Source organism: Garra rufa, chromosome 25 (assembly GCF_049309525.1).
Source record: "Garra rufa chromosome 25, GarRuf1.0, whole genome shotgun sequence".
Classification (NCBI taxonomy): domain Eukaryota; kingdom Metazoa; phylum Chordata; class Actinopteri; order Cypriniformes; family Cyprinidae; genus Garra; species Garra rufa.
The window spans coordinates 36,599,491-36,626,110 of record NC_133385.1 but is presented as its reverse complement, the minus strand read 5'-3'; the positions used below and the strand labels follow the sequence as shown (position 1 = coordinate 36,626,110).

Below are 26,620 nucleotides of genomic sequence, written 5' to 3'. Positions count from 1 at the left end.
TGGCATTTCCTGTGCCATTAGAACAGAATGTCTCTTTCTTTTTCTGCCATGTGGAAGAATAATCAAACTCTGCAGCAATATACAAAGAAACACAATCTACCACCGCTCCTACTGCCAACTCCACGAGGATGCTGGGATATTTAGCTGGTGAACGGTTTTAAGGTTTAACTGTAGACCGCCCATTTACAGAAGTCATTACTCATAACCAAAATTATGCTGAGGCACAAAACACATCCCAAACCACACATTCATACGCTTAAAAATTGTACTAAAACACTATGCCGTTGCTACATGTTAATTTCTAACCAGAACAATGAAGCACTTATAGATGTCTTCTACCCACAGTCCCCTGGGCTGGAACTGTTTTCTTTTTCTTCCTCTCATTCAGAGTTTTATTCTTGCTAGAGGTTAAAGCTCAAGGAAAGAATGCTTTTACTAATGGTTTAGTGTTACCAGATCTGAGCCTGCTCAATAACATCTCATATGGATCCAGTTTCAGTGGTTTTGCTGAAAAAAGAGGAATAAACAACAAAACGCTAAGTATTCTTGATGTTTAAATAAGATACTAAAAAAAGCTGTCTTAATCTGCCAACCAGAACCATATAGTTGTGGTTTGACTGATGTTTTGGTTTTGTTAGATTTTCAGTGAACATCCTTAGAGTTTAAAATAAAACAATATCAGGTGCTCATCTCAGCTTTCATACGCCAACTGCATCGGAAGTATGTGTGAAACAAGAACATGGCAACAAATACCAATGCCTTAGATTTTTTAATCTTGCTCTCATTTTCATTTTAAAAAAAGTAATTAATTTATTTAATTGTTTATTTGGCAAAATTTGGCACACATTTTTTTTTTTTTAAAGTAAAACATTCTTAAATAAGTTGAGCAAATTTTACTCAAACATCATAGCACTTAAATAATACCCTTAATACACCTGATTCGCTTACAAACTCGTATGCAATCAAGCAATCATTTCTTTAAGTTGTTTCAAAACAGTTACTAACCCAATGAACACAGAGACCTCAACTCTTGGCGCATGATACACAATGACGGTAACAGTCAGTGAATAGTTTTTAAGTATAAATGGGTCATTTTGAGTAGAAAATAAACTCTAGATCTTACAAGACAGCAAGTTGCTTAACCTAACAACAAAAGCAACCATAAAACAGCGTAAATACATCTCAAAAACAGCAAAACATTTAACCTTATTCATTATTCATGCCCAAGTGCATGATGGGAATGAAGGGATCATGATATTTAGCCTACATAATCTTTGTAAAAATAACAAACAATTCCAAGTAAAATATACTTATTAGTTCACATTTTAAATTCTACAAGCTTAAATTAAGTACTAATATTGAATTTACTCTTTTTTTTAACTATTGCCTGAACTAAATTACAATTGTTTTTCTGTTTTATTTACTTCACCACAAAATAATGTTTTATCAGTGAAGTAGGCATTTGTGTAGTATGAATACAGTTTGTAAATACTACAGTACATCTATTATTTTGGCATTTTCATGTGACCTACAAATGTCAGCCACGTAGTTGTTTCCTGCCATTTACAAATAGGACTACTCCTTTCCTGTTGCCTCATGAATACTGCCTATTTAGATGTACTATTAATTTGCAATACTGCTTTTTCCCTACTATATACAGGTGCAGTTCCAAAAATTAAAACACCATGAAAAAGTTCATTTTTTGTTTGTAACTTATTTCAAAAACTGAAACTTTCATATATTCTGGATTCATTACATGCAAAGTAAAATATTTCTGAAGTTTTTTTGTTTTAATTTTGATGATTAGAGCTTACAGCTCATGAAAGTCAAAAATCCAGTATCTCAAAATATTAGAATATTTCCTTAGGTCAATCAAAGAAACAAATGTGTAAAACAGAAAAGTTCAAGTTGTTTAAAGTATGTTTATTTATGCACTCAATACTTGGTCGGCAGCACATATTACAGCAAATTACTTGCTCCTAGCACAAATTACAGCATTAGTGAAGTGTGGCATGGAAGTGATCAGCTTGTGGCACTGCTGATGCACTATTTAACCTTCAGATTGTCTGTATATTGTTGGATCGACTGTTTCTTTTGAATATATCGCATAAATTCTCAATGGGGTTCAGGTCAAGCATATTGGCTGGCCAATAAAGCACAGTAATATCATGGTTAGCAAACCACTTGGAAGCGGTTTTTGCTAAAGTCCTGCTGGAAAAGGAAATCAGCATCCCCATAACGCTTGTCAGCAGATGGAAGCATAAAGTGCTCCAAAATCTCCTGGTAGATGGCTGCATTGACTTTGCACTTGATAAAACATAGCGGACCAACACCAGCAGACGTCACGGCACCCCAAAGCATTACTGACTTCAGAAACTTCACAATGGACTTCAAGCAGCTTGGATTCTGTGCCTCTCCAGTCTTCCTCCAGACTCTAGGACCATGATTTCAATATGAAATGCAAAATTTACTTTTATCTGAAAAGAGGACTTTAGACCACTGAGCAAAATTCCTGTTAATGTCCTCCTTAGCTCAGGTAAGATGCTTCTGACGTCGTTTCTGTTTCCGAAGTGGCTTGGTAGCTCTTTTCCTGAAGTCGTCTAAACCTGGTGACTCTTGATGCGCTAACTCCGGCTTCATTCTACTCTCTTTTAATGCAACTTAAATGTAAATATTCTAATATTTTGAGATAGTGATTTTTTGATTTGCATGAGTTGTATGCTCTAAACATCAAAATTAAAACAAAACAAAAAAAACTTTTGAAATGTTTTACTTTACATGTAATGAGTCTAAAACTAATGAAAGTTAAATTTTTTAAAATAAGTTATAATAAAAAATTGTACTTTTTCATGATATTTTAGTTTTTGGAGCTGCACATGTAGAATAGGCATATTTGGATGCTAGTCTCCAGAGCTCTGTAAAAAATCACTCCCTGTTTTCAATTTAGTGCACTCTATGGACTCTCTTCCATTTAATTTCAATTATAGTCCACACTTTTGTACCAATAATGCACTCTGATATATAGTATACATTCACTGTCCCATAACCTTGGGGTATCCCATCTGTTCTTTTCGTATGCGTGGAAGAAAGGGGTTCTTTCCCCATTCATAGAGTCATGGCTGCCCCGGTTTCTGACCACCTCTCTGCTGACCCCTGGTTTCCTGTTTCTGAGCCTGTTCACAGAGACTTCTCATGTCTCCAGTCATGTCACAGTGGTAGGGCTGGATTGCCAACAAGTGAGCCCCATCCTCCAGTGCCAATCACCTGTATGGAACAACACCAGGGTCACTGTTTTATGTAATGAAAGGCCTCATTTTCAGTGTTGGAGGTAATGCATTACAGGTGACGTGAGATGCGTAATCAGATTACTTTTTCTAAGTACACTCCAAACCCGGATAAGTTAAATTTACTTTAAAAAAAAAAAATATGAGGAAACTGGTTGCCCTAAAATTTTTAAGTACTGTGAACTTTAAAAAAATAACTTAATTTAACTTAAAATGTTTTGTAATATCAATTTGCACTTAGTATAGCTATATCTGACTCCCAGAGTGCATTGCAGCATATATAAATCATGCAATTGCTTTGTTTAGCAAATAAAATGGTTGCTGTTACAATTAATAAAAATAAACAACAGTGAATTGTTACCATTGTTATGATTTGTGTGCTGAATGTTAAAGTCGGTGTGTTACTAAAGGATCATTAATAAACATGCGAAATACAGCTAAGAAGATATATAAATATATTTAATTATTTTACTTTCTTTGAAATTAAATAATTCCGATTTCATGACACATTTCTGCATCAATAGAAAGAAAATTATAACAAAATAAACAAACTTCCAAGTGCCCAACCAAAGGAAACGCTAATTACTATAATGGTAAGTTTTTTTGTTTGTTTGTTTGTTTGTTTGTTTGTTTTTTTAAATTAGCCAATTTATGAAGTCAGCGTGAAGTCATGTGATGTTCTCTCAAATATTAATTAAAGTCTATTAAGAGTTGCCCCACCTAAAAACCTTTCTTTTCTTCTTTTCCAGTTGTTATTTTGCACAGTACCAACATATTAGTGCACTGCTGCCTCTCACTGGCTTATTAATGTTGTTGGTTCCTTTGTGGCTACTTGAATACTTAAAGTAAGCTTTACTCAAAGCTGTGAATAAATTGTTTTACTTGCCTTGAAAGTAGCTGTAACTTAATAAAACCTATTAAGTAAAGATAACTAACTATATCTAAGTAAGGTAAACTATTGGGTTTTACAGTGTAATTAGTAAAGTAATGCATTACTTTTTAATTATTACTTTTTCAAATACATACTGCCATTCAACCAGTTTAACCATGCAAATAAGCTAAATGACTTTAGATAAACATCACATCTGTGCATCATTTTTTTTATTGCTGAAGAGTGTTGAATATGATTCTCCTCTGCCTGATTTTTCATGCAATCCAGAATGGCAGCACAACTGAAAGGTTTGAGCTGTGGCCTCTTTTGGACAGATGTAAAGATACATTTCACTTTTGGTGTGAAAGGACTTCTACATTTGCCAAAAATATATATTTTTTTGTATTAAAAACAGTCAAGCAAGCCCAGCTCAGATTAGGAAAAGTAACACAAAAGTAACATATTGCATTACTTGCATAAAAAGTAACTAAGTAATGCAATTAGTTACTTTTTTAAGGAGTAACACAATACTGTAATGCATTACTTGTAAAAGTAACTTTCCCCAACACTGCTCATTTGTGAGTCCCTTCCACACCTCTGAAAGAAAACAGGGTCTACACAACTTTCTTGTTTCACGGTAAGAACGCCCCAGTCTAAAGCTGTAGACCCCACGTCTATCATCTGGGGGCTTGTTGCAGTCCTGTAGCCCACTGCAGCAACTTCAATTTTCATCTTGTACTGGGTTGGCTTCTATGTGTGAGCCTTTTCATTCTTCACTGTCGGTCTCAGCTTCCTTCCCTGTCACTCTATGACTCTGATCCAGTCTATTGTAATGGTCTAGCCATGGTATCCCTGTTGAATCCCCTGGTTAGAGACAGTGCCTGTAGAAAATCATCATACCCCTTTGAAAGTTATGTTATTTGTCATAAAGCCTGAAATCAAACCCATTTCCAATAACTTTTCCAGCTTTATTTACAATTTTGGACTTACAATATCAAATCAATGAAAGAAAAATCACAAAGAGTTCTACAAATGAACAAGAAAACAATAAACTAAAATAACAGGGTTGGAAAAGTCATCAGTCCCTTGATTTAATACTTAGTAGAGCCACCTTTTGCTTTAATTACAGCTATCAGTCTTTTTGGGTATGTCTGTACTAGCTTTGCACACCTTGATTGGGGAATATTTGCCCATTCTTCTATGCAGAATTGCTCAAGTTCAGTCAAATTCTGTTGTGAACGGCAACGTACTGCTCTCTTCAAATCCATCCACAGATTTGCGATTGAACTCAGGGCTCTAACTTAGTCACTCAAGGAGATTCACCTTCTTATCCTTTAGCCATCACGTTGTTGTTTTGGCAGTATGTTTAGGTTCATTGCCATGTTGGAAGGTGAATAACCTGCCCATCTTCAGATGTCTTGCAAAGGGACACTGTTTTTTCTCAAGAATTTGGATGTACTTGGCAGCATCCATTTCTCCTTTTAATCCTGACTGATCACAGTCCCAGCTGAAGAGAAACACCCCCACAACATAATGCTGCCACCACCATGCCTTACAGTACACTGTTATAAAAATGAGATTTTTTGGTAACGTGGCAATCAGAAAGAGAAAGAAAAAAAAAGAACTCAGTAGGTAATATTAAAGACTACTGTAGCATTTATACTCAAATGGAGACATGAAGAATCTGCACATGAATCTCAACAATGGTGACAATTCGAAAGCTTCATGCTGCAATGCATGCTGGGTATCAGCACAAAACCTCACCATTGTTGAGATTCATACATGATTCTTGATGTGTGTATCTAAACTATACCAAAGTTTTTTTTTTTGTTTTTTTTTTAATGAGTGGTGTTTTCATAACTGGATGCTCATGCTACTGTCAAAATTTGGCTGTTTTTTTTACAGCGATTTTTAACAGTGTACACTGTTAAAAATCGCTGTAAAAAACGGCCAAATATTGACAGTAACATGCTGTTTTCCATTAAAACAGTGCATTCTGGGTATTATTTGTCAATTTCGAAAAAGTAGCCTGCTGCTATGTATCGTGAATTAACAGCGTTCAAAATCGACACTCAGAGACTGTGTTTAAAATCAAACTCTACACCCTCATTCACTATTCCCTACATGAGTTTACTAATATAGTCCACCTTACAGAGATAATGAAAACTAATGAGTGACTTCAGACACTGACGAACAGCAGCTGTTAATGAGCAGAATCACTGATTGACAGAGAAACAAGACAAACACAAGAACTATAGAACTGACTTCAGCCACAGCCACAGATCTGATCTTGAAGTGTGCATACGCTTAATTCCACGCCAACGCTCATATTTGTAAAAATGCCGCTGATGTGGAAAAGTGCTTAGAGTCACATCAGGGTCTGAGTAGATGTACACACTTTTTCTTGTCTGAGTTCTAAAGGTTTTTGGAAATGTAAGCTGTTCTTGCAGCTCACTCTTCTAAATCAAAGGATTTGGATGATGACTGGTGACCTTTTATACTGTATGTTAATGACATTAATTTATTCACAAGGCAGAGAGCTGAATCCATTCAGTTGCGTGCAAGTTAAAGATCATATTTCACAGAATTTTCACATCTGAAAGAGAAGTGTATATGCGTTTTCTGCGTATCGATCATTCTAAGAATCACACGAGCGCATATTTGAGAGATGATTGTAAGATCAAATTTAGGATGGTTTCTGCACAACATTTTATAAATGAGGCCCCTGTTCTAACAAATACCAGTCTGATCTGTTCACATCATTGATGTCACAGTCTTAGCCACAGACACAGATACATTCCTCTACCATGTCACAGCTTCCTCAGGATATGTGTCATCAATCCCTGACCCACTGTCTGTGTGTCTAACCAGTTAGAGACTGTCAGAGAGCATCGACTTCTGTCTGGCGCTCCCTTTCAAGGCGCCAGTCTTTGCTCAAGACATCTACATGAACAGATTCAAAACCCAAGGGCTTCCCAGGTTTATTGGTCAAAAGCTAGGTCCTCCTCAACTCTGTGGTCTCCACTTCACAGTTACAACAGCCTTTACAACAACAAAAACACAGCGCAGGCCCATCATGGTCTGTCTAAGATGACAAGCAGCTAAGCCCAAAATACAGTACACTCTTTAAAATAAAGGTGCTTTAAAAGGTTCTTCACAGAGATGCCATAGAAGAACCATTTTTGGTTCCACAAAGAACCAAGAAGAACCATCTCTTTTTTACCTTTTTATAATCTGAAGAACCTTCCTTCGCCACAAAAAACCTTTTGTGAAACAGAAAGGTTCTTCAGATGTTAAAGGTTCTTTATGGAACCATTTAAACAAAAAAAGGTTCTTCTATGGCATCGTGAAGCACATTTAGTATTTTTAAGAGTGTAGAACCAATGCCTTAGAGTCAAAAGTGAGCAACCAGTGGACAATTTGCTATTCCACAAGGCCCCAAATGCTGTCATCAGATTAAAGAAGATGCGCAAGTCAATTTATTGGTTGAAAAACACGTAGTTCAAAGAATATTGCCAACATGATGGATGTAGTATGTCTGTGAATGTATTCTAAATACCAACAGAACAGTTGAAAAGTTGTTTATTGAATTCACACATGCTTTTTGAATTCAAATGTAGCCCAGGTGTTTCTGGTTTAACTCATTATTTTTGTATAAATACCCTCATAAAGCATTTCCCTTGTCTGCTGTCGAACACTGAATGTTTCCTATAACAAGTTTAATAAGTTCATGAAAGGTTTTGTCACAGTTTGTTCACGTCAGGCTTTCGGTAAAACCATAGTTTGGGTTCTTGATAGTGATGTTTGTATTTCTTTCTCGCTCAGTAAGTCTACACTTGAATTACAATTTATCACTTGTCAGGAGCTGCAGCTACAGCCTTTTGTTTTAAATGATCTCACTTATTTTGTGCATGTGATAATTAAGTTGTCTTAAGAAAGCCATCTTACTGAAATGCTGTTTAAACTTAGTTATTATTATTCTTCTGAGACAATTTATTTAGATAGATCATGCTAGTAACTTGCTAATCATGCTAGAAACATGCTAGCAACATGCTAGTAACTTGCTAATCATGCTAGAAACATGCTAGCAACATGCTAGTAACTTGTTAATAATGCTAGAAACATGTTAATAACTTGTTAATCATGCTAGAAACATGTCAATAACTTGCTAATCATGCTAGAAACATGCTAGCAACATGTTAGTAACTTGTTAATCATGCTAGAAACATGTTAACATCATGCTAGTTACAAACTAGTAGCATGATAATCATGCTAGAAACATGTTAACATCATGCTAGTTACAAACTAGTAGCATGATAATCATGCTAGAAACATGTTAACATCATGCTAGTTACAAACTAGTAGCATGATAATCATGCTAGAAACATGTTAATAACTTGTTATCATGATAGTAACATGCTAATAATGTGCTAATCATGCTATAAACATGTTATCAAAATGTTAATCATGCTAGAAACATGTTAATAACTTGTTCATCATGCTAGAAACATGTCAATAACTTGCTAATCATGCTAGAAACATGTTAATAACTTGTTCATCATGCTAGAAACATGTCAATAACTTGTTCATCATATTAGAAACATGCTAGCAACATGCTAGTAACTTGCTAATCATGCTAGAAACATGCTAGCAACATGCTAGTAACTTGCTAATCATGCTAGAAACATGTTAATAACTTGTTCATCATGCTAGAAACATGTCAATAACTTGCTAATCATGCTAGAAACATGCTAGCAACATGTTAGTAACTTGTTAATCATGCTAGAAACATGTTAACATCATGCTAGCTACACACTAGTAGCATGATAATCATGCTAGAAACATGTTAATAACTTGTTATCATGATAGTAACATGCTAATAATGTGTTAATCATGCTAGAAACATGCTATCAAAATGCTAATAATGCTAGAAGCATGTTAATAACTTGCTAATCATGTTTAGAATCATGCTAGAAAAAAATGCTAATCATGCTAGAAACATGCTAGCAACATGCTAGTAACTTGTTAATCATGCTAGAAACATGTTAACATCATGCTAGCTACACACTAGTTGCATGATAATCATGCTATAAACATGTTAATAACTTGTTATCATGATAGTAACATGCTAATAATTTGTTAATCATGCTAGAAACATGCTATCAAAATGCTAATAGTGCTAGAAGCATGTTAATAACTTGCTAATCATGTTTAGAATCATGCTAGAAAAAAATGCTAATCATGCTAGAAACATGCTAGCAACATGCTAGTAACTTGTTAATCATGCTAGAAACATGTTAATGTCATGCTAGCTACACACTAGTAGCATGATAATCATGCTAGAAACATGTTAATAACTTGTTATCATGATAGTAACATGCTAATAATGTGTTAATCATGCATGTTAACAACATGTTTAGAATCATGCTAGAAACATGATAATCATGCTAGTAACATGCTAATAACTTGTTAATCATGCTAGAAACATGTTAATAACGTGCTAATCATGCTAGAAACATGCTATCTAACAGCTAATCATGTTAGAAACATGCTAGCAACATGCTAGTAACTTGCTAATCATGCTAGAAACATGCTAGCAACATGCTAGTAACTTGCTAATCATGCTAGCTACATGTTAGAAACATGCTAACAACATGCTAATTATGCTAGAAACATGCTAGTAATATGGCAATCATGCTAGTAACATGCTAAAACATGCTATCCATCTATCTGACAGACTTTATTACCTTCAAAGCATTCAAGCTTTAAAACTACTTTAAACTTCAATCTTTTTCAGACTCAAAAACTTCTACAACTTTTAAAACTTCTAAAAACTTTTTAAAACTTTCTGATCAGGCTTTCTCAAGCCAACTTAAAGCTTGTCTTGACTTTTTTATCTAGTTAATATTGCGTGTATAGATTTGTCTGTACTTAAGAGGGCTAAATCTTGGTTAAAAAATGGATGAAACGTTGAAAAGTTGATGTGGTTCTCGCTACTTGAAACGCTCACAAGTCATGCTTTACTACAAATCTAATAATGTCAGTAGGTTTTCTACGGGTTAGCTTTAGCATAAAACTATCATTAGCTCCCAAGGCCAGTGTGTGAGTGTATTTTCCTGGAATCTGCCCTCGGTAAACAAACAGCAGCTGGTGCTCATCATAGCACCCCCGCACCTACTACTACACACACACACACACACACACACACACAATGCTTGCACACACTGTGTCAACACAGGGCCGCTTCAGCCATTTCAACCCAAACTGTTAAGTGTGTTTCTCTTTCTTTCATAATCTTCATCAGTCATTATCATATAAACAGCACATCTGCGTAGTGTTTAGTGCTGAACGCTAAAGTTACTCTGATATCTTCAGAGTGTTTTGACAGGGATTAAACACATTTTTTATGTACACCCAGTTTCTGTTGGAGAGAAATGTGAGAATATAAAACACCAGACTAGAAACGATAAGGGTACATACCAAGATCTTGCTGACTGTGGTAAAATCTAAGCACAGTTTCTGATTCTCAGCAAAAGTCTTACAGAAATAATTAAGGTTTCAAAAAATCTCATTTGTGATATTCTTTTCCTGTGGGGACTTTGTATATAATTGGAGGGCTGAAAACCAGAGAGCGGTCTGAAGTTTGGCGTGCTGAGAGAGATTTGATCCTGACCGCCTTCTTCCTTTGTGTGTCTCACCTCAGAGTCCCTTTTCCCCCAGTGGGACCCCAGTCCAAACACAAGCCTTCCCCATCCGGCCCTGCCTGATCCAGCCTCCAGCCGCTCTGCACACCAGCTCCAAACCACAACCACTATAGCTTCATTATGTAGGTTACGGATAATGAAACTGTTTTATGTGAACTTAAATGCATAAGTGCAATTTTATGAGCAACACTGCTCACTGGAGAAAGTTTCTTAATGTGTGAGATCCTTCCACCACATGTTTATGCTGACATGAATGATACCTCATTGTGTGTTTTGTTTAGAAATATGCTATTATCAGAGCTGGGTAGATTACTTACAAATTGTGGACCGTTACTGATTCCGAATTACATGACAAAAATTGCAATTAGTAACGTAATCCATTACATTCAATATTTTAGGTAATATAATCAAACTACTTTTAGATTACTTTTGACCTAACTTGTTTATCACATTGATTTAAATAGGATAAAATAAACAAAGAGTAAGAAAATATATTGCATTTGTTGTTATTATCAACAAACTGCAGGGGGTTTATGAGTTTAATGAAAAGCTAATAATTAATTCAATTATAAAAAATCATTTTAAAATCCAGCAATCAAAATCAGGAAATATTTTCTAGACAATTAAAAATTATTTTCTTGTTTTCAGAAAAAAAAAAACTTAAAATTATTAGGTTTTTTTCTTAGAACGAGCAAAATAATCTGCGAATGGGGTAAGCAAAAAAAATCTTATTTTAAACAGAAAACAAGATTTTTTTTTTCAAGCAAAAACGCACTTAATTTTTACTTTCTTTTTTTTTTTTTTTTTTGAAAACAAGACAATAATTTTTACTCATCTAGAATATCTTTTCTGATTTAAGAATTCGTAGATATTCTGACTAGAAACAAGACAAAAAAAAACTAAGTAAGAAAAGTTTTTTTTTTTTTTTTTTTTTTTTTGCAGTGCCTGCAATTTCAACTTCAAGTGAATATATTAGGTGAAAGAGGATCAGATGACAAAATTTGTGCATTTTAATGTGTTTGAAAGACAGAAGCCTTCCATGGGCATAGAAATACATGGTTAAATAATAATGGTTAATAATGGTTAGTGATAATTCAAATAAAAATCAATGTGTTCATCAGTAGTTGATGCTATTTTGAAACACTTCTTTTGCCCCGTCCACTGCACCGCCACTGGGGGTGAGCAAGAGCACAACTCTGGGGACTTAATTGACTGTTTCACGGAAATACCCATCTGCCTGGATTTCCCACCCACCCTCCCTCTTCTGCCTAAGCCTGAATCTCCGCTGGTTCCGCCCAGCCATCCAGAGTCCATTCCCAGGTCAGCTTAGAGTCATGGCAGTGACTGTACATTGGCAAGCAGCGCTCACATTTTCTTCACAAAATGTTTAGTCTAGACAAGTGGAAAACAGAACAAATCAGAAACGGAGGCAATGAGTAAACAAACACTTTAATGAGATTTCATTTGTGCATTCGGTGTCTTACTCAGTTTTGAGTATGAGTGGACTTTTTGGGATCCAAATTGATGTTTCACCCTGGATAAACATAATCCCGGGTTATTTTGTTCCACATTTCACATGCAAACACCGTATTTCACACATTAATTGATCCTGGGTAGTCAGTTTCTGAAATATTACTCTTATAACTTTCTTATCTTTGTAATATGCATATTTAAGTTAATGACAGTGACTGGATATAGACAGCACCATAGACAAAACCAGTCTTAAGTAGCACAGGTATAGTTAAAAAAATACATTGTATGGGTCAAAATTATCGATTTTTCTTTTATGCCAAAAATCATTAGGATATTAAAGTAAAGATCATGTTCCATGAAGATATTTTGCTAATTTCCTACCGTAAATATATCAAAACTTAATTTTTGATTAGTAATGTGCATTGCAAATAACTTCATTTGGAAAACTTGACTCCAGATTTTCAAATAGTTGTATCTCGGTCAAATAACAAACCATACATCACTGGAAAGCTTATTTATTTAGCTTTCAGATAAAAAAAAAAAAAAGACCCCTATGACTGGTTTTGTGGTCCAGGGTCACATTTCTCAAATATTGTTTAGTTTAACATCACGTGGGTCACAGTCAACAACCCTTTACTCACTTTTTGTTGAAAAAGACAACAAAAAAAGCATTTCACACCCTATTTATGGAAAGCTCCAGGAATCTTCTAAACTAAGAGTTTTTCAAATCCGTACCAAGTGAGATTGTCAGACATCTGTGCAAACAGACGGATGTGGATTCTCTTTTGTTTCTGTTTCAGATTCCAGCGCACGCAGAAAGCGAGACGCTGTGTTAGCAAGACACAGACAGATATTCACATCCTGACCTGAAAAAAACACTTGAGCATTCACAGCCATTACTCTGTCACTGGGAATCAAGAGAAATGTCCTAAATTGTCCTGATTTTCCTAGATAATATGCTAGTTTATTGACGTCTCTGACACAAATATGAATAGGAAAAGTTGATTTGGAAAATCTGAATGTTTACCACAGTAAAAGGACAGATCTACCCTACCTAGACATGAACAGTGACTCATAGATGCGAGCAAGACACACTCCTGACAAATGCTTTTCTCAGGCTGCATTTTCCACGGTTTAGTCGCAGACCACAGAACAAAGGATATTTTTGTGTATTGGCTTATATGAGGCATTTAAAATTATTCTTTAATATATTCACTTTGTAAAACTAAAACAAACACTTTTATTATTATATATAAAATAAACACTGAGGTACAAAAGTCCTGGATGACTTTGAAAATCTGAGATTTAAAATGTTGGGAGAAAAGGATATATTTGTACTCATGTACTCTGTACAAAGCTGCAATAATGTGTCTTTGACAAGCTAATCAGAAATACATTTAAAATGAACTTTGTGAGGAAAAAAACCATGAAAGTTGCACAGGTTTACTTTGCTGAGCCGCTGCATATTGAAAATATTCTTAGTCAAACAATGGTCTTTAAAATGAACTGTTTTAGTTTAGTTTGAATCCAAGGAATGCTTAGCTGGGATGAAGCGGATCTCTGCCCAAAGCCTTGGTGGATGTGGTTTGGAGGAGTGAAGATCTCAGGAACCAAAAATAAAGTTCATGACTTCTGTTCCCACAGGCACTGAAATACATTTACATTCAATCCTAAACATTAGCAACACTTGCAGGAGCCCCTAAAAGGTTAATGTTTTCAAAATACAATTTAGGATTATTGAAATAGTCCCATTACATTCAGAAACACTGTTGCAAATGCATGTATTTTTTTCATTTAGTATTGACCTGAAAAAGATGTTTTACATAAAAGACATTTACATATGATCCAGAAGAGAAAATAATAGTTGAATTTATAAAAATAACCCTGTTCAAAAGTTTCCATATGCTTGATTCGTAATACTGTGTTGTTACCTGAATGATCACAGCTGCCTTTTTTTTTTTTTTTTTTTGGTTGCTTTTTTTGTTTGTTTTTTTGTTTGGTGATAGTTGTTCATGATTCTTTTATTTATCCTGAACAGTTAAACTGCCCGCTGTTCTTCAGATCCCACAAATTCTTTGGTTTTTTTACCCTTTCCAACAATGACTGTATGGTTTTGAGATCCATCTTTCACACTGAGGACAACTGAGGGACTCATATGCAACTATTACAGAAGGTTCAAACACTCACTGATGCTCCAGAAGAAGAAACACAACGCATTAAGAGCCGGGAGTGAAAACTTTTGGAATTTGAAGGTCAGGGTAAATTTTACTTATTTTGTCTTCTGGGAAACATGTAAGTATCTTCTGTAGCTTCTAGTCAGTATTAAATGAAACCAAAAAAAAAAGATATTTAGGCAAAATAAGAAAAATGTCCAAAATCTTGATTCTATTCAAAAGTTTTCACCCTCTGGCTCTTAATGCATGTTTTTTTTTTCTTCTGGAGCATCAGTGAGCGTTTGATCCTTCTGTAATAGTTGCATATGAGTCTCTCAGTTGTCCTCAGTGGGAAAAGATGGATCTCAAAATCATACAGTCATTGCTGGAAAGGGTTCAAATACACAAAAATGCTGAAAAACCAAAGAATTTGCGGGACCTGAAGAATTTTTCTGAAGAACAGCGGCCAGTTTAACTGTTCAGGACAAACAAGGGACTCATGAACAACTATCTTAAAAAAACACAGTATTGAGAATCAAGTGTATGTAAACTTTTGAACGGGGTAATTTTTAGAAATTCAACTATTTTATTTTATCTTTTGGACTATATGTAAACATATTTTATTTGAAAAATCTTATTCAGGTCAGTACTAAATAAAAAATAACATACTTTTTGTAGAATCCCTCTTATTTTGATTAACATTTTGCAGATTCTGCAAGGTGTATGTAAACTTTAGACCTCAACTGTAAATTATGAATTACCAATATGGTTTCTGGTGAATATGTATGTTGTATTTATTCATTTACAGTAAAATACTGTTAAAATAATCACCAAACAGATTTGTGTAGATTAAGTAGGTCTGTATATTAACATTAAACCATTTAGTGACATATTGATGAACTGTACAGTTAGCAAAAGTTATTGAATATTTATGTTTGGTCTTCTTAAACATTTTCACCTGGTTTAAGAACATTCGTGGAAGTACTACATTTTAGTATAAACAATCCTTATAAGTCTAAAGCCTGCAGAAAATTACAACCACAGACAAAAATAACTCAGATTCCATTTGTGGTCTCATTAAATTGTGTTTGGTGTTTTATGAGCCCAGCCAGAAATCTGCTGGAACAAAAACACCCACCCACACAACACTTAAACCCCACTGCCATTATGATTGAAAAAACGTTTCATAAATTCAGAAACAAAAAAAGCGAATCACAAATGATGAATCAGGATTGTTTTATTAGAAAAAAAGATCATAAACCAAACCATAATTTCAAAACAAACCATGTCCTGTTTAATTTCTCACAACACTGCGATTCAAGACTCTTCGATAATGAGGTTGTGCACGAAAAGGTATATTTTCACATATTGCCTTCAAATTCACTTTGCATGTGCCGTTTCAGTTTTTCAGTTTTTTGTTTTTTTTTTTTGTAAAAAAAAAATTTTAAAAAAGGAAAGAAAGAAAACATTTATAGGAAGACACTGAAGACAATGGTATTTATCTAGTTGTGCCTGGATCTGTTTTTTCTCTTTTCTACGTAGCAGGCAAAGCCAAAACACTGAACAGTTTATTGAACGAAAAGATTAATCTGTCATTCTCTGAGACATTTCCATTTTTAAATCCACTGAGAGACATAAACAGGAGCAAAGGAGGAGAGAAACAGACGGGGAAAGCAAAAGACGGTCAATCATTAAGACAGAGAGGATATGGACACAATGACAGGCAAAGATAAAGACAGAAAGAGAGCACCATAGGAGACGCAAATCTTCAGGAAAACATCAGCTATGAACCAGAGAAGATGCCTGTCTGTCTGTCTCTATGCACTTTGTCGAATCAGCATTTTTGTTTTGTTTTCCAGTAAAATCATCAAAGTTTACACTATATTTAGTGTACATTTTTAAGAGAATGAGGAAACACCGAGGCTAGCTGTCACATAGGAAAAAAAGAAATACACTTTAGCACTTTTTGAAATTTGTAAATTGCATGTTATTTTTAATTAAATGAAAATTTAGTATAGTTTTAATTTATATTCAATGTAGTTAATTTGACCCACTTAAGCAGGTCTTAAGTACATCTTTATGTCTAAATTCATAGTTATGTTATTATGAAATATGGTAAAAAAAAAAAGAAAAAAAAAGTACTGAATGTGCCAACAAGCATATATGGTAAACTAAAATATACTTTAATGTCATTTCTATCGAAACTTGTACTTCATGTATTTAAGGAGAGACACTGCAGGCAAAAACACTTTTTTCATGCACCTGTCAAGTTTCAGATTATGGGCTTTTTGGTGTTTCATAAAGTGTTTTTTTTTTCAGACTAGTGGTAAGAAAACATCCAAAAGACACTGTTAAGTCTTTCTTTTATGGCACTTTATCTATTTGTGTCAATAGATTTCAATTACAATACATATTTTTAAAGGCTGTTTTCTCAAAATTAGTTATTTCTTCTACACTGAGTCATAAATCTCCACTTCAGTAGCACTTACACACACCAAACTTGACATTTTTATTTCTGTCTATATTCTGAAGGTTTTTACAGAGGGATTTGTTCATATATAATTTGCTTGATTAATACATTTTATTCCCCTAAAAGTGGTAAAAAAAAATACATTGTTTTCAGTCTGTTCTAAGTATTTTCTGAATTATGGAGTGACAAAATGAGATTTCTCTGTAAAAACATCTGACTCTAATATGTCAAAAAATAAACAAGAATTTTGAAACTGATTTCTTCCAGTGTTTAGATTTTTGTATTAGAAATGCATGCAAATTAGCACATATTTCATTAAATAATGCCTCATTTGCATATTTAAACCTAACAATTTAGAAAACTTGTAATACAAAAAATGTTTGCAATTATCAACATGATCAATCAACTGGGTAAGTAAGGTGATAACTGTTAGTTATTTTTTTACCCTATTCACCTGCAGTGTCTCACCTTAAAATATATATTTGTAGTTATGCATTTATAATGATAAAGTGGACAAAAATGCTAAATAAGTGTACTTCTTTAAAAGCACAACAAAGGATTATTAAAACATAACAAAAAATTGACTTTCTAGTCAAACCTTTAAAGCGAGACACTGCAGGTGAATAGGGTAAAAACAAATAACTAATAGTTATCAACTTACATACCCAGATGATTGATTACTTTGATAATTGCAAACATTTTTTGTATTACAAGTTTTCTAAAATGTTAGGTTTTAATATGCAAATGAGCCATTATTTATTGAAATATGTGCTAATTTGCATACATTTATAGCGCAAAAATCTAAACACCGGATGAAGTCAGTTTCAAAATTCTTGTTTAATTTTTTTTGACATATTAGAGTCAAATGTTTTTAAAGACGTAATTTTGGATATATAATTTTGTCAGACAGAAAACAATGTATTTTTACCATTTTGGAGGGAATAAAATGTTCTATAAAATCAAGCAAATTATATATGAACAAATCACTTTGTAAAAACCTTCAGAATATAGACAGGAATACAAAAGTAAAGTGTGGTGTGTGTAAGTGCTACTAAAGTGGAGATTTATGGCTCAGTGTAGGAGAAAAAGTAATTTAGTGTCTTTTGGCTGTTTTCTTTCCACTAGTCTGAAAAAACACTTCATGAAAAACCAAAAAGTCTTCAACTTGACAGGTGCATGAAAAAAACAGTGTTTTTACCTGCAGTATCTCCCCTTAATTTGACATTATTACAAGTACATTACACGTGACAGTTGCATTTAACACATATTTCATTAATAATTGTCTGCCATTACAATTTTGAAAAATGCACTTTGAAGATTTGAAGTGCACTACTTTTCTGGAAAATAAGACAGTCATGCTGATTGACGTTTTTGCAGTGCATGTTTTCCTTCAGCTCCAGTATGTTTAACTCAGCTGAACTCATTCTGGATCATGATTTATTTTCCCCATCTATTATAGCAGTGGATCTGCACAATGTCTGCAGTGTGTGACTGTTTATTTGCCATTTCTCTCTGACATACAAAGACCCTTGTCTATATCAGCGTGACGTGTCTGTGCTAGCGGATCTATGCGTATGGTGGGAGTGTGCGAGCATGTGTCACACCATGCCGTTCTCCTGTCGCGGTTTGTGTGTGCTGCTTCTGCTGCTGCTGATCTGAGGACTGTGCAGAGAGGGCGCCAGAGTGCACAGAAAGCCAGCCAGCAGCGTCAGACCCAGACCGCCCCATGCGCTGAACATGGACCAGCCGTAGCCATGACCGATGTCCTCCGGCAGGCCGTACAGGTAGCGTGGGTACCGCGAGAGCTCGAAGTTAATGCCAGCCACACATGTGCACAAGGAAATGATGCAGCAGGTGCCTGTGAAACACAATTACAAACAAAACCACACAGTGAGTTTATAACAATGCAATAAGAAATCGAAAATGGAAGGTCAAGATAAGTACAGTGTCTTGCAAAAGTATTCATACCCCTTCATTTTTTCATATTTTGTTTTGTTGCAGCATTATGTTAAACTGCTTTAAATTAGTTTTTCCCCACATCAATTTACACTCCATTCACCATAATAATGACAAAGCAAAAACCAGATTTGCAAATTTTACCAATTTAGTAAAAATAAAACACTGAAATGTGTGCATTGCATAAGTATTCATACCCTTAACTCAGTACATAGTTGAAGCACCTTTACAGCCTCAAGTCTTTTTGGGTCTGATGTGACAAGCTTTGCACATCTGCATTTGGCAATTATCTGCCATTCTTTGCCTCACCTTTTCACCTCTCAAGCTCTGTCAGCTTGGATGGGGGCTGGCAGACATTTTCCAATCGTCTTCCATTATGGATAATGCTTCTGTCAACCTTCAATGCAGCAGATTTTTTTCTGAACTCTTCCCTAGATCATTGCCTTAACGCAAGTCTGTCACTGAGCTCTACAGGCAGTTATCTTCACCTCAGGACTTGGTTTTTGCTCTGATATGCATTTTCAGCTGTTAGACCTTTTCTGAGAGGGGTGTGTTTCTTTCTAAATCAGACTCATTCAAATGAATTTGCCACAGTTCAACTCCACTCAAAGTGTAGGAACATCTAGAAGCAATATGAATGCTCCTGAGCTAAATTTCCAGTATCCCAGAAAAGGGTATGAATACTTATGCAACGGGATCTTTTCCGTTTTTTATTTCTTATAAATTTGCAAAGTTGTTACCAACCTGTTTTGTGCTTTGTCATTATGGTGTATGAGAAAAAAAGTAATTTAAAGCAGTTTAACATAATGCTGCAACAAAACAAAATGTGAAAAAAATGAATGGGTATGAATACTTTTGCAAGGCACTGTATATGGCATTGTGGGATGCATACTGTGCACAGTACTATATTCTAGTAGGAGTAGTATGGCATTACAAACTATTCCAAATTGATATGAAATTCAAAAATTAGCAACATGCAATTGCAAATATTTTGCTTTCTTCTCTCAGTAATAAGCTGCCATCTAGTGGTCATTTGTCCTGAGTGCGTCTCACCTCCCATCAGGAAGAGCAGTCCAGCCACATACTGCATCAGCTCATTGTGTTTCCAGCACCCCAGCACACCAACGATCCAGCCGAACAGAATGATGGACACGGCCATACCGATAAAACCTGCCGTCATCCGCTGCAAATCTGCAGGAGAAAACAGAGATTCAGCATCCCTTAACCTTAATTATACTGAATGTGCATTTGTGGTGTACTTCAAATCTTAAAAACATGTTATTAAAAAAATTACTTGCAGATAATACTTAATTTCTTGATACAGTTAAGTTGACATTTAAAAAGTGCACTTTGTAATATGTTTAATAAGTGCGTTTGCCCACTGACAAAGACGTGATCAGTCTATAATTTTAATGGTAGGTCTATTTGAACCGCGAGAAACAGAATAACAACAAAAAAAGCCAGGAAAACGCATTTCAAAAAAGTTATAAATTGATTTGCATTTTAATGAGTGAAATAAGTATTTGATCCACTATCAATCAGCAAGATTTCTGGCTCCCAGGTGTCTTTTATATAAGTATTGAGCTGAGATTAGGAGCAGTCTCCAGTTCCTAATCTCAGTTTGTTACCTGCATAAAAGACACCTGTCCACAGAAACAATCAATCAATCAGATTCCAAACTCTCCACCATGGCCAAGACCAAAGATCTGTCTGAGGATGTCAGGGACAAGATTGTAGAGCAGCTTGGTGAGAAGGTGACAACAGTTGGTGTGATTATTCACAAATGAAAGAAACTCTCAAGACTTTCAATCTCCCTCAGTCTGGGGCTCCATGCAAGATCTCACCTTGTAGAGTTTCAATGATCATGAGAACGATGAGCAATCAGCACAGAACTACATGGAAGGATCTCAAGGCAGTTGGGACCATAGTCACCAAGAAAACAACTGGTAACACACTACGCCGTGAAGGACTCAAATCCTGCAGCGCCCGCAAAATCTACCTGATCATATAGCAGTTTGCCAATGAACATCTGAATGATTCAGAGGAGAACTGGGTGAAAGTGTTGTGGTCAGATGAGATCAAAATCCAGCTCTTTGGCATCAACTCAACTCGCCGTGTTTGGAGGAGGAGGAATGCTGCCTATGACCCCAAGAACACCATCCTCACCGTCAAACATGGAGGTAAAGACATTATGTTTTGGGGGTGTTTTTCTGCTAAGTGGACAGGACAACTGCACCGCATCAAAGGGACGATGGATGGGGCCATGTACTGTCAAATCTTGGGTGAGAACCTCCTTCCCTCAGCCAGGGAATTGAAAATGGGTCATGGATGGGTATTCCAGCATGACAATGACCCAAAACCATGGCCAAGGCAGCAAAGGAGTGGCTCAAGAAGAATCACATATAGGTCCTGGAGTGGCCTAGCCAGTCTCCAGACCTTAATCCCAAATCTGTGGAGGGAGCTGAAGGTTTGAGTTGCCAAACGTCAGCCTCAAAACCTTAATGTCTGCAAAGAGAAGTGGGACAAAATCCCTCCTGAGATGTGTGCAAACCTTCTGGCCAACTACAAGAAACGTCTGACCTCTGTGATTGCCAACAAGAGTTTTGCCACCAAGTACTAAGTCAGGTTTTGCGAAACATGATTTACAAATACTTATTTCTCATTAAAATGCAAGTCAATTTATAACTTTTTTGAAATGCATTTTTTTCTGGATTTTTTTGTTGTTATCTGTCTCTCACTGTTAAAATAAACCTGCCATTAAATGATAGATTTCTTTGTCAGTGGGCAAACTCAAAAAGAAAAATCAACAGGGGATCAAATATTTTTTCCCTGCTGTAAATCACTGTTTTAATAATCTTTTTTTTATTACACTTATTTTGATACTAACATAAGCAAATGTACACCATCTGATTACAAATTATGTAATTATAAAGTTTACATACAGAAAAAATCATCCTACATTGCTGTTTTACCTTTTTTTTTTTTGTTTGATCTTCTTTGCATGTTCACTTTGTAAATACTAGGTCGGTACTTCTGCAGCGATGTAAGACGATTTTGAAGTTGGAGGAGAAAATGAGATGGGAGTTTTTCGACATACCCTAACTGTTTTGAACCAGAATACACAGAGTACATTCAGAGCTAGACAAGATGAGCATTTAAGATTTAAGATTTTTTTTTTTTTTTTTAGAAAATAACTGATTGTTTTGCTAGATGAGACTTTTTTTCCTCGGCTGGGATCGTTTAGAGCCCTCTGAAGCTGCATTTAAACTGCATTTTGGAAGTTCAAACTATATGGAGAAAAATCCTGAAATGTTTTCCTTAAAAAACATAATTTCTTTACAACTGAAGAGAGAAAGAATAGAAAAATAGTCATTTTCAATAAAATTTAAGGTTTTACCTGATGCCACATAGACTTTTTTTCAGTTGTGTTGCTTTCTATGCAGAGTTAGAAATCTCTTGGATTTCATCAAAAAAATATTGTCATGTGTGTTCCGAAGATGAACAAAGGTTTTACGGGTTTGGAACAACATGAAGACATCAGAAGAACCTTCTTTTGCCACAAAGAACCTTTTGTGAAAAAGTAAGGTTCTTCAGATGTTAAAGGTACTTTATGGAACCATTTAGACAAAAAAAAGGTTATTTTATGGTGTCGTGAAGCACCTTTATTTTTAAGAGTGTAGATACATCTGTAATTAATTTCTGTAGCTACATCTATAATTACAGTACACTGTTAACCCTACACTTACACCTCCAAACACATCGCTAACCCTAACCAAATTCCACCTCAATAGCAGCAAAAGTATTTTGCACTACAACATGAACACAATTGGTACATTGTGTGTAGCATGAATCATTTTTGGTGTAAGCAGATGTTAGTTAAAGACACCTAATATAAAGTGGGACCAAATATTAAAGTAAAGTAAAGTGTAAAGTGGGATACGTTCAATGCAACAGACATAATGTCAGCACAACAACAAAGCATATATGCATATCTTATGTAATAATTTGTCTTTTGGGTATTCAAAGCGACTTACAAATGAGGACAATATAATCAATCAAAACCAACAAAAGAGCAATAATATATATTAATAATAAGTGCTGTGACAAGTGCTTTAAAACCTTCACTTTAACTTAACAAAAATGATTCCTACATTCAGTAGCTGTTATTTTAACTGTTATTTACTGCAATTCAGATATTGCCTGTTGTGATAAAGTTAAATCACTAATTCAGTAAATGCTTTTAGTGTTAGGTTTTGCAGTCTCATTATAGCATAATACATGCTTTAAATAAAAAGTGTTTTTGGATGCATTTCAAGATTGTAATATCATATGTACTTTTTGAATGCACTTGTTTGTGTTTTTGAGAAAACAACGTTTAAAACAATGTTTAACTAAGGCCATGAAACACATACATATTTGTTCACAAGACTTTTGAAAACTGGATGTGGTAGACTCAGAGTCAGAAGCAGAGAGTACACACTTATTGATAGCTGAAAGCAGCATATCTATTTATCAAATAAATATATCATAACAAATAAATTATTAAATAAAAAAATCATCAAAGGTAATGTTAAGAGTGTTCCAGTTCTGTGCAGATTTCATGTTGGACAGCAAATGTATTAATAAATAATGAATGATGCTTTACTACAAAGATAGCTAATAATGCACTTAATACATGCTTTGAGATTAATTGTGATCAAAAGCACAATGGTGATGATTTAAACATCAATGCTTGTGAGATTGAAACCTACAAATGTTCAGTTACCAGCCCAGCCACTCAATAACACACATACACTCGCAGAAAATATGAGATGATCTGACTTACGGAGAGCATGCCATTCGTCTTGTCTTATAGTCTTGGTGATGTTCACTGGCAGATTCCGTGGGATATTCACTGAGGAATAGTAATACTTCACTGGAGTGCAACGCTGAAGCAATCCTGAGGAAATTCAGAGAAACATCTGAAAACTTTGGTCAAATCAGATGATACATGTGTGTTTGAAAGTCTATGTGGAGAAGTGAAAAACAGCAGTTTAGACACATTTCACGAAAACATCTAAACACATGTTCAGGCCCTTAACTTTGATCCCAATGTCTTTAATTGAATTACGATCATCAAATGTTGTAACTGGACCATAAACAAAATTAAGCCAAGTCAATCAGTTTCATCCTCTTGAGATTGACTTTATGTTTGGGGTCCCAGAGAACCAAGTGGTGCACATGGAATAATTATTATAATTGAATCAAAGTGTCAATATTTCAGATTTCACAAGTGAGGTCTATTAACATCCATGGAACCTCTCCATTGCATACAAAGAGATTATTAAAATGTTTTTCTCACTTAGAAAAAAATGGTTCTTTTGAGAGCTGTTCACTGAAAGATTCTTTGGGGAACCCAAAATGACATCTCTGTCACTTTAGAGAGTGAAGACAGTAATATTTCCATTCAGGTGAAATTCGAGCCTAGCAGGAACACACTGAAGAAAAATACAATAAAACAAATTCAATCCATAACTGACAGCAGGGTACTACTACATCAATCAGACTTTTCATTGGAATTATGTTTTATACATATTAAAAATACACCAAGCTGATTATTTTTTAATAAAACTTAATTATACATTTTCTCTCAGATCCCAAACAGAAGTATGAATCTTTCAAATCTACTGAAAAATCTACTATTTCTGCTTTTGTTATTGAGTGATCAAAAGAAATATACATATATATATATATATATATATATATATATATATATATATATATATATATATATATATAGGAACAAATATAATATACTGTACCAGAGAGGGTTAAGTGTGTTTTCCCTAATAAAAGGGCCTCGGGGTCTCTTAGACCTCATAAGGATCCCATTGCCCTGACAGACTCCATCTGTTTCTGTATTTGATCTCAGATGTGATGAATGTGTGAACATGAGTGTGTGGTTGGTGTTGATGTAAGAGATCAGCACCTTGGATAGCGCCAAACATTCTTCAACAATGCTGTTCAATAAACACATAAACACACTACAGCTGATCAACATCAACTTCAAATCTTGTTACTACTCAGATGTGGACCATTCAGCATCATCACCTTTAAAAATCAGATCCTCGTTCTCCAGATCGAACCCTTCTCGATGGCATTTCCTCCACAGTCCGGTTGTGGTTGAGTTGTAGCGGCGGCTGCAGCGTGATTCCATGACGGGCTCAGGGTGCGGGGATTCCCGCAGAGGAGCTGCGGTCTCCGGCTGACTCGCACCAGCGGCTTTCGGTCGCATCCGGAGTGGGAGGTTCTGGTTGGAGATGTAAATGTATCCTGGGTCATTTCTCTTGCTGGCGTATTTTTTGCATCGGTCCCGGTGTTTTCGCGCATCTGTTTCATACCAGTAGTCCGTGCTGATGGCCATGGTCAAGAGCCCGATGGAACAGAAGGCCAGGAAGAGCCCGGACGCCGTTAATACCCTCATGATGCCCGCGGACAACTGTCACATCTTCCGCCGAACCCATATCATCCTAAACCCGACATAACAGGACGATGAATATGGTGTTGGCGCTCTAGACAGACATGTTTGTGCCTCTGCTGCTGCTCGCTTGGACTCGGGATGAAGGAGGACCAATGCCGACACTGGAGACTGCTGATGAAAGTGCTCCGGATTCGTCAGACAGCAGCTGTTTTGCCGCTGTCTCCATAAAGGATATTTGGTCGAATTTTATAAACGTTCCCAGGTGATATTTCACCACAAATATATATCCATGAATAAAAATAATGTAGGACCTTTGAGATTTTTGACATTCAAACTTTTTAAATCGCTTTGTCCTGAACAGTTTTTATTACTGAATGAAAAATCTTTAACCTTCCAGGGTATAAATGCTTTTTTTCTCTGGTTTGTTACTTTCAAAAACCTTGTTGTTGTTGGTGGTGGTGGCGGTGGTGATAGTAGTTAAATTCAATCGATTTTTACTAATAAATAAATAAATAAATGCATAATATAGAATTTACATATTTTAAAAACAAAATGCATTTACAAACTCAAAAGTAACCATGTTTTTATGGACCATGCTTTGTAAACTAGGTCACAATCATGCTGGAATTCAAAAGGCTCTTCACCAAACTGTTCCCACAAAATCTCTAATGATGAAGTATTAAAGTGATAGTTAACCCAAAAATGAAAATTACCCCATGATTTACTCAATAATAAGTGTATATTACTTTCTTCTTTCAGACAAATATAATCACAAGAATACTTTTTGTACGCAAATGGTGCTACAATGACGTGGAGGAGATGAATTGTTGAATAAAGTCATTTTTGTTTTCTTTGCGTACAAAAAGCATTCTCGTAGCTTCGTAAAATTATGGTTGGACCACTGATGGCAGATGAACTATTTTGACGTCTTTCATACTTTTTTGGGCCTTGACAGTATTATTTACTTGGCAGTCAATGGGACAGCCACAAAGCTCCCAGATTTCATCCAAAATATTGTGTGATTAATGTGATTAATGACAAAATTAAAATTTTTGGGGTGGAGTAACCCTTTAAAAAATGTCCTGCCTCTTTCAAGCTTTATAATGGCAGTAAATGGTTGCGATTTTTAAAGGGGTCATACAATGCAATTTCATGTTTTCCTTTGTCTTTGGGGTGTTACAAGCTGTTTGTGCATACATAAGATCTGTAAAGTTGCAACGATTACAGTCTCAAACCCAAAGAGATATTC

The 26,620-nt window shown here is 35.2% G+C and overlaps 1 protein-coding gene across 1 annotated transcript; it reads right to left on the bottom strand.

The window, feature by feature from the left end:
* Positions 1-18,054: 18,054 nt before the first annotated feature.
* On the bottom strand, positions 18,055-25,604 carry tmem276a (transmembrane protein 276a). The gene is made up of 4 exons (XM_073832003.1): positions 25,002-25,604; positions 23,737-23,850; positions 19,965-20,102; positions 18,055-18,813 (listed from the first exon to the last, which is right to left on the bottom strand). The coding sequence occupies exons 1-4, from the start codon at positions 25,372-25,374 to the stop codon at positions 18,554-18,556; spliced, it is 885 nt and encodes a 294-aa protein (XP_073688104.1). The 5' UTR covers positions 25,375-25,604; the 3' UTR covers positions 18,055-18,553.
* Between the last annotated feature and the right edge of the window lie 1,016 nt (positions 25,605-26,620).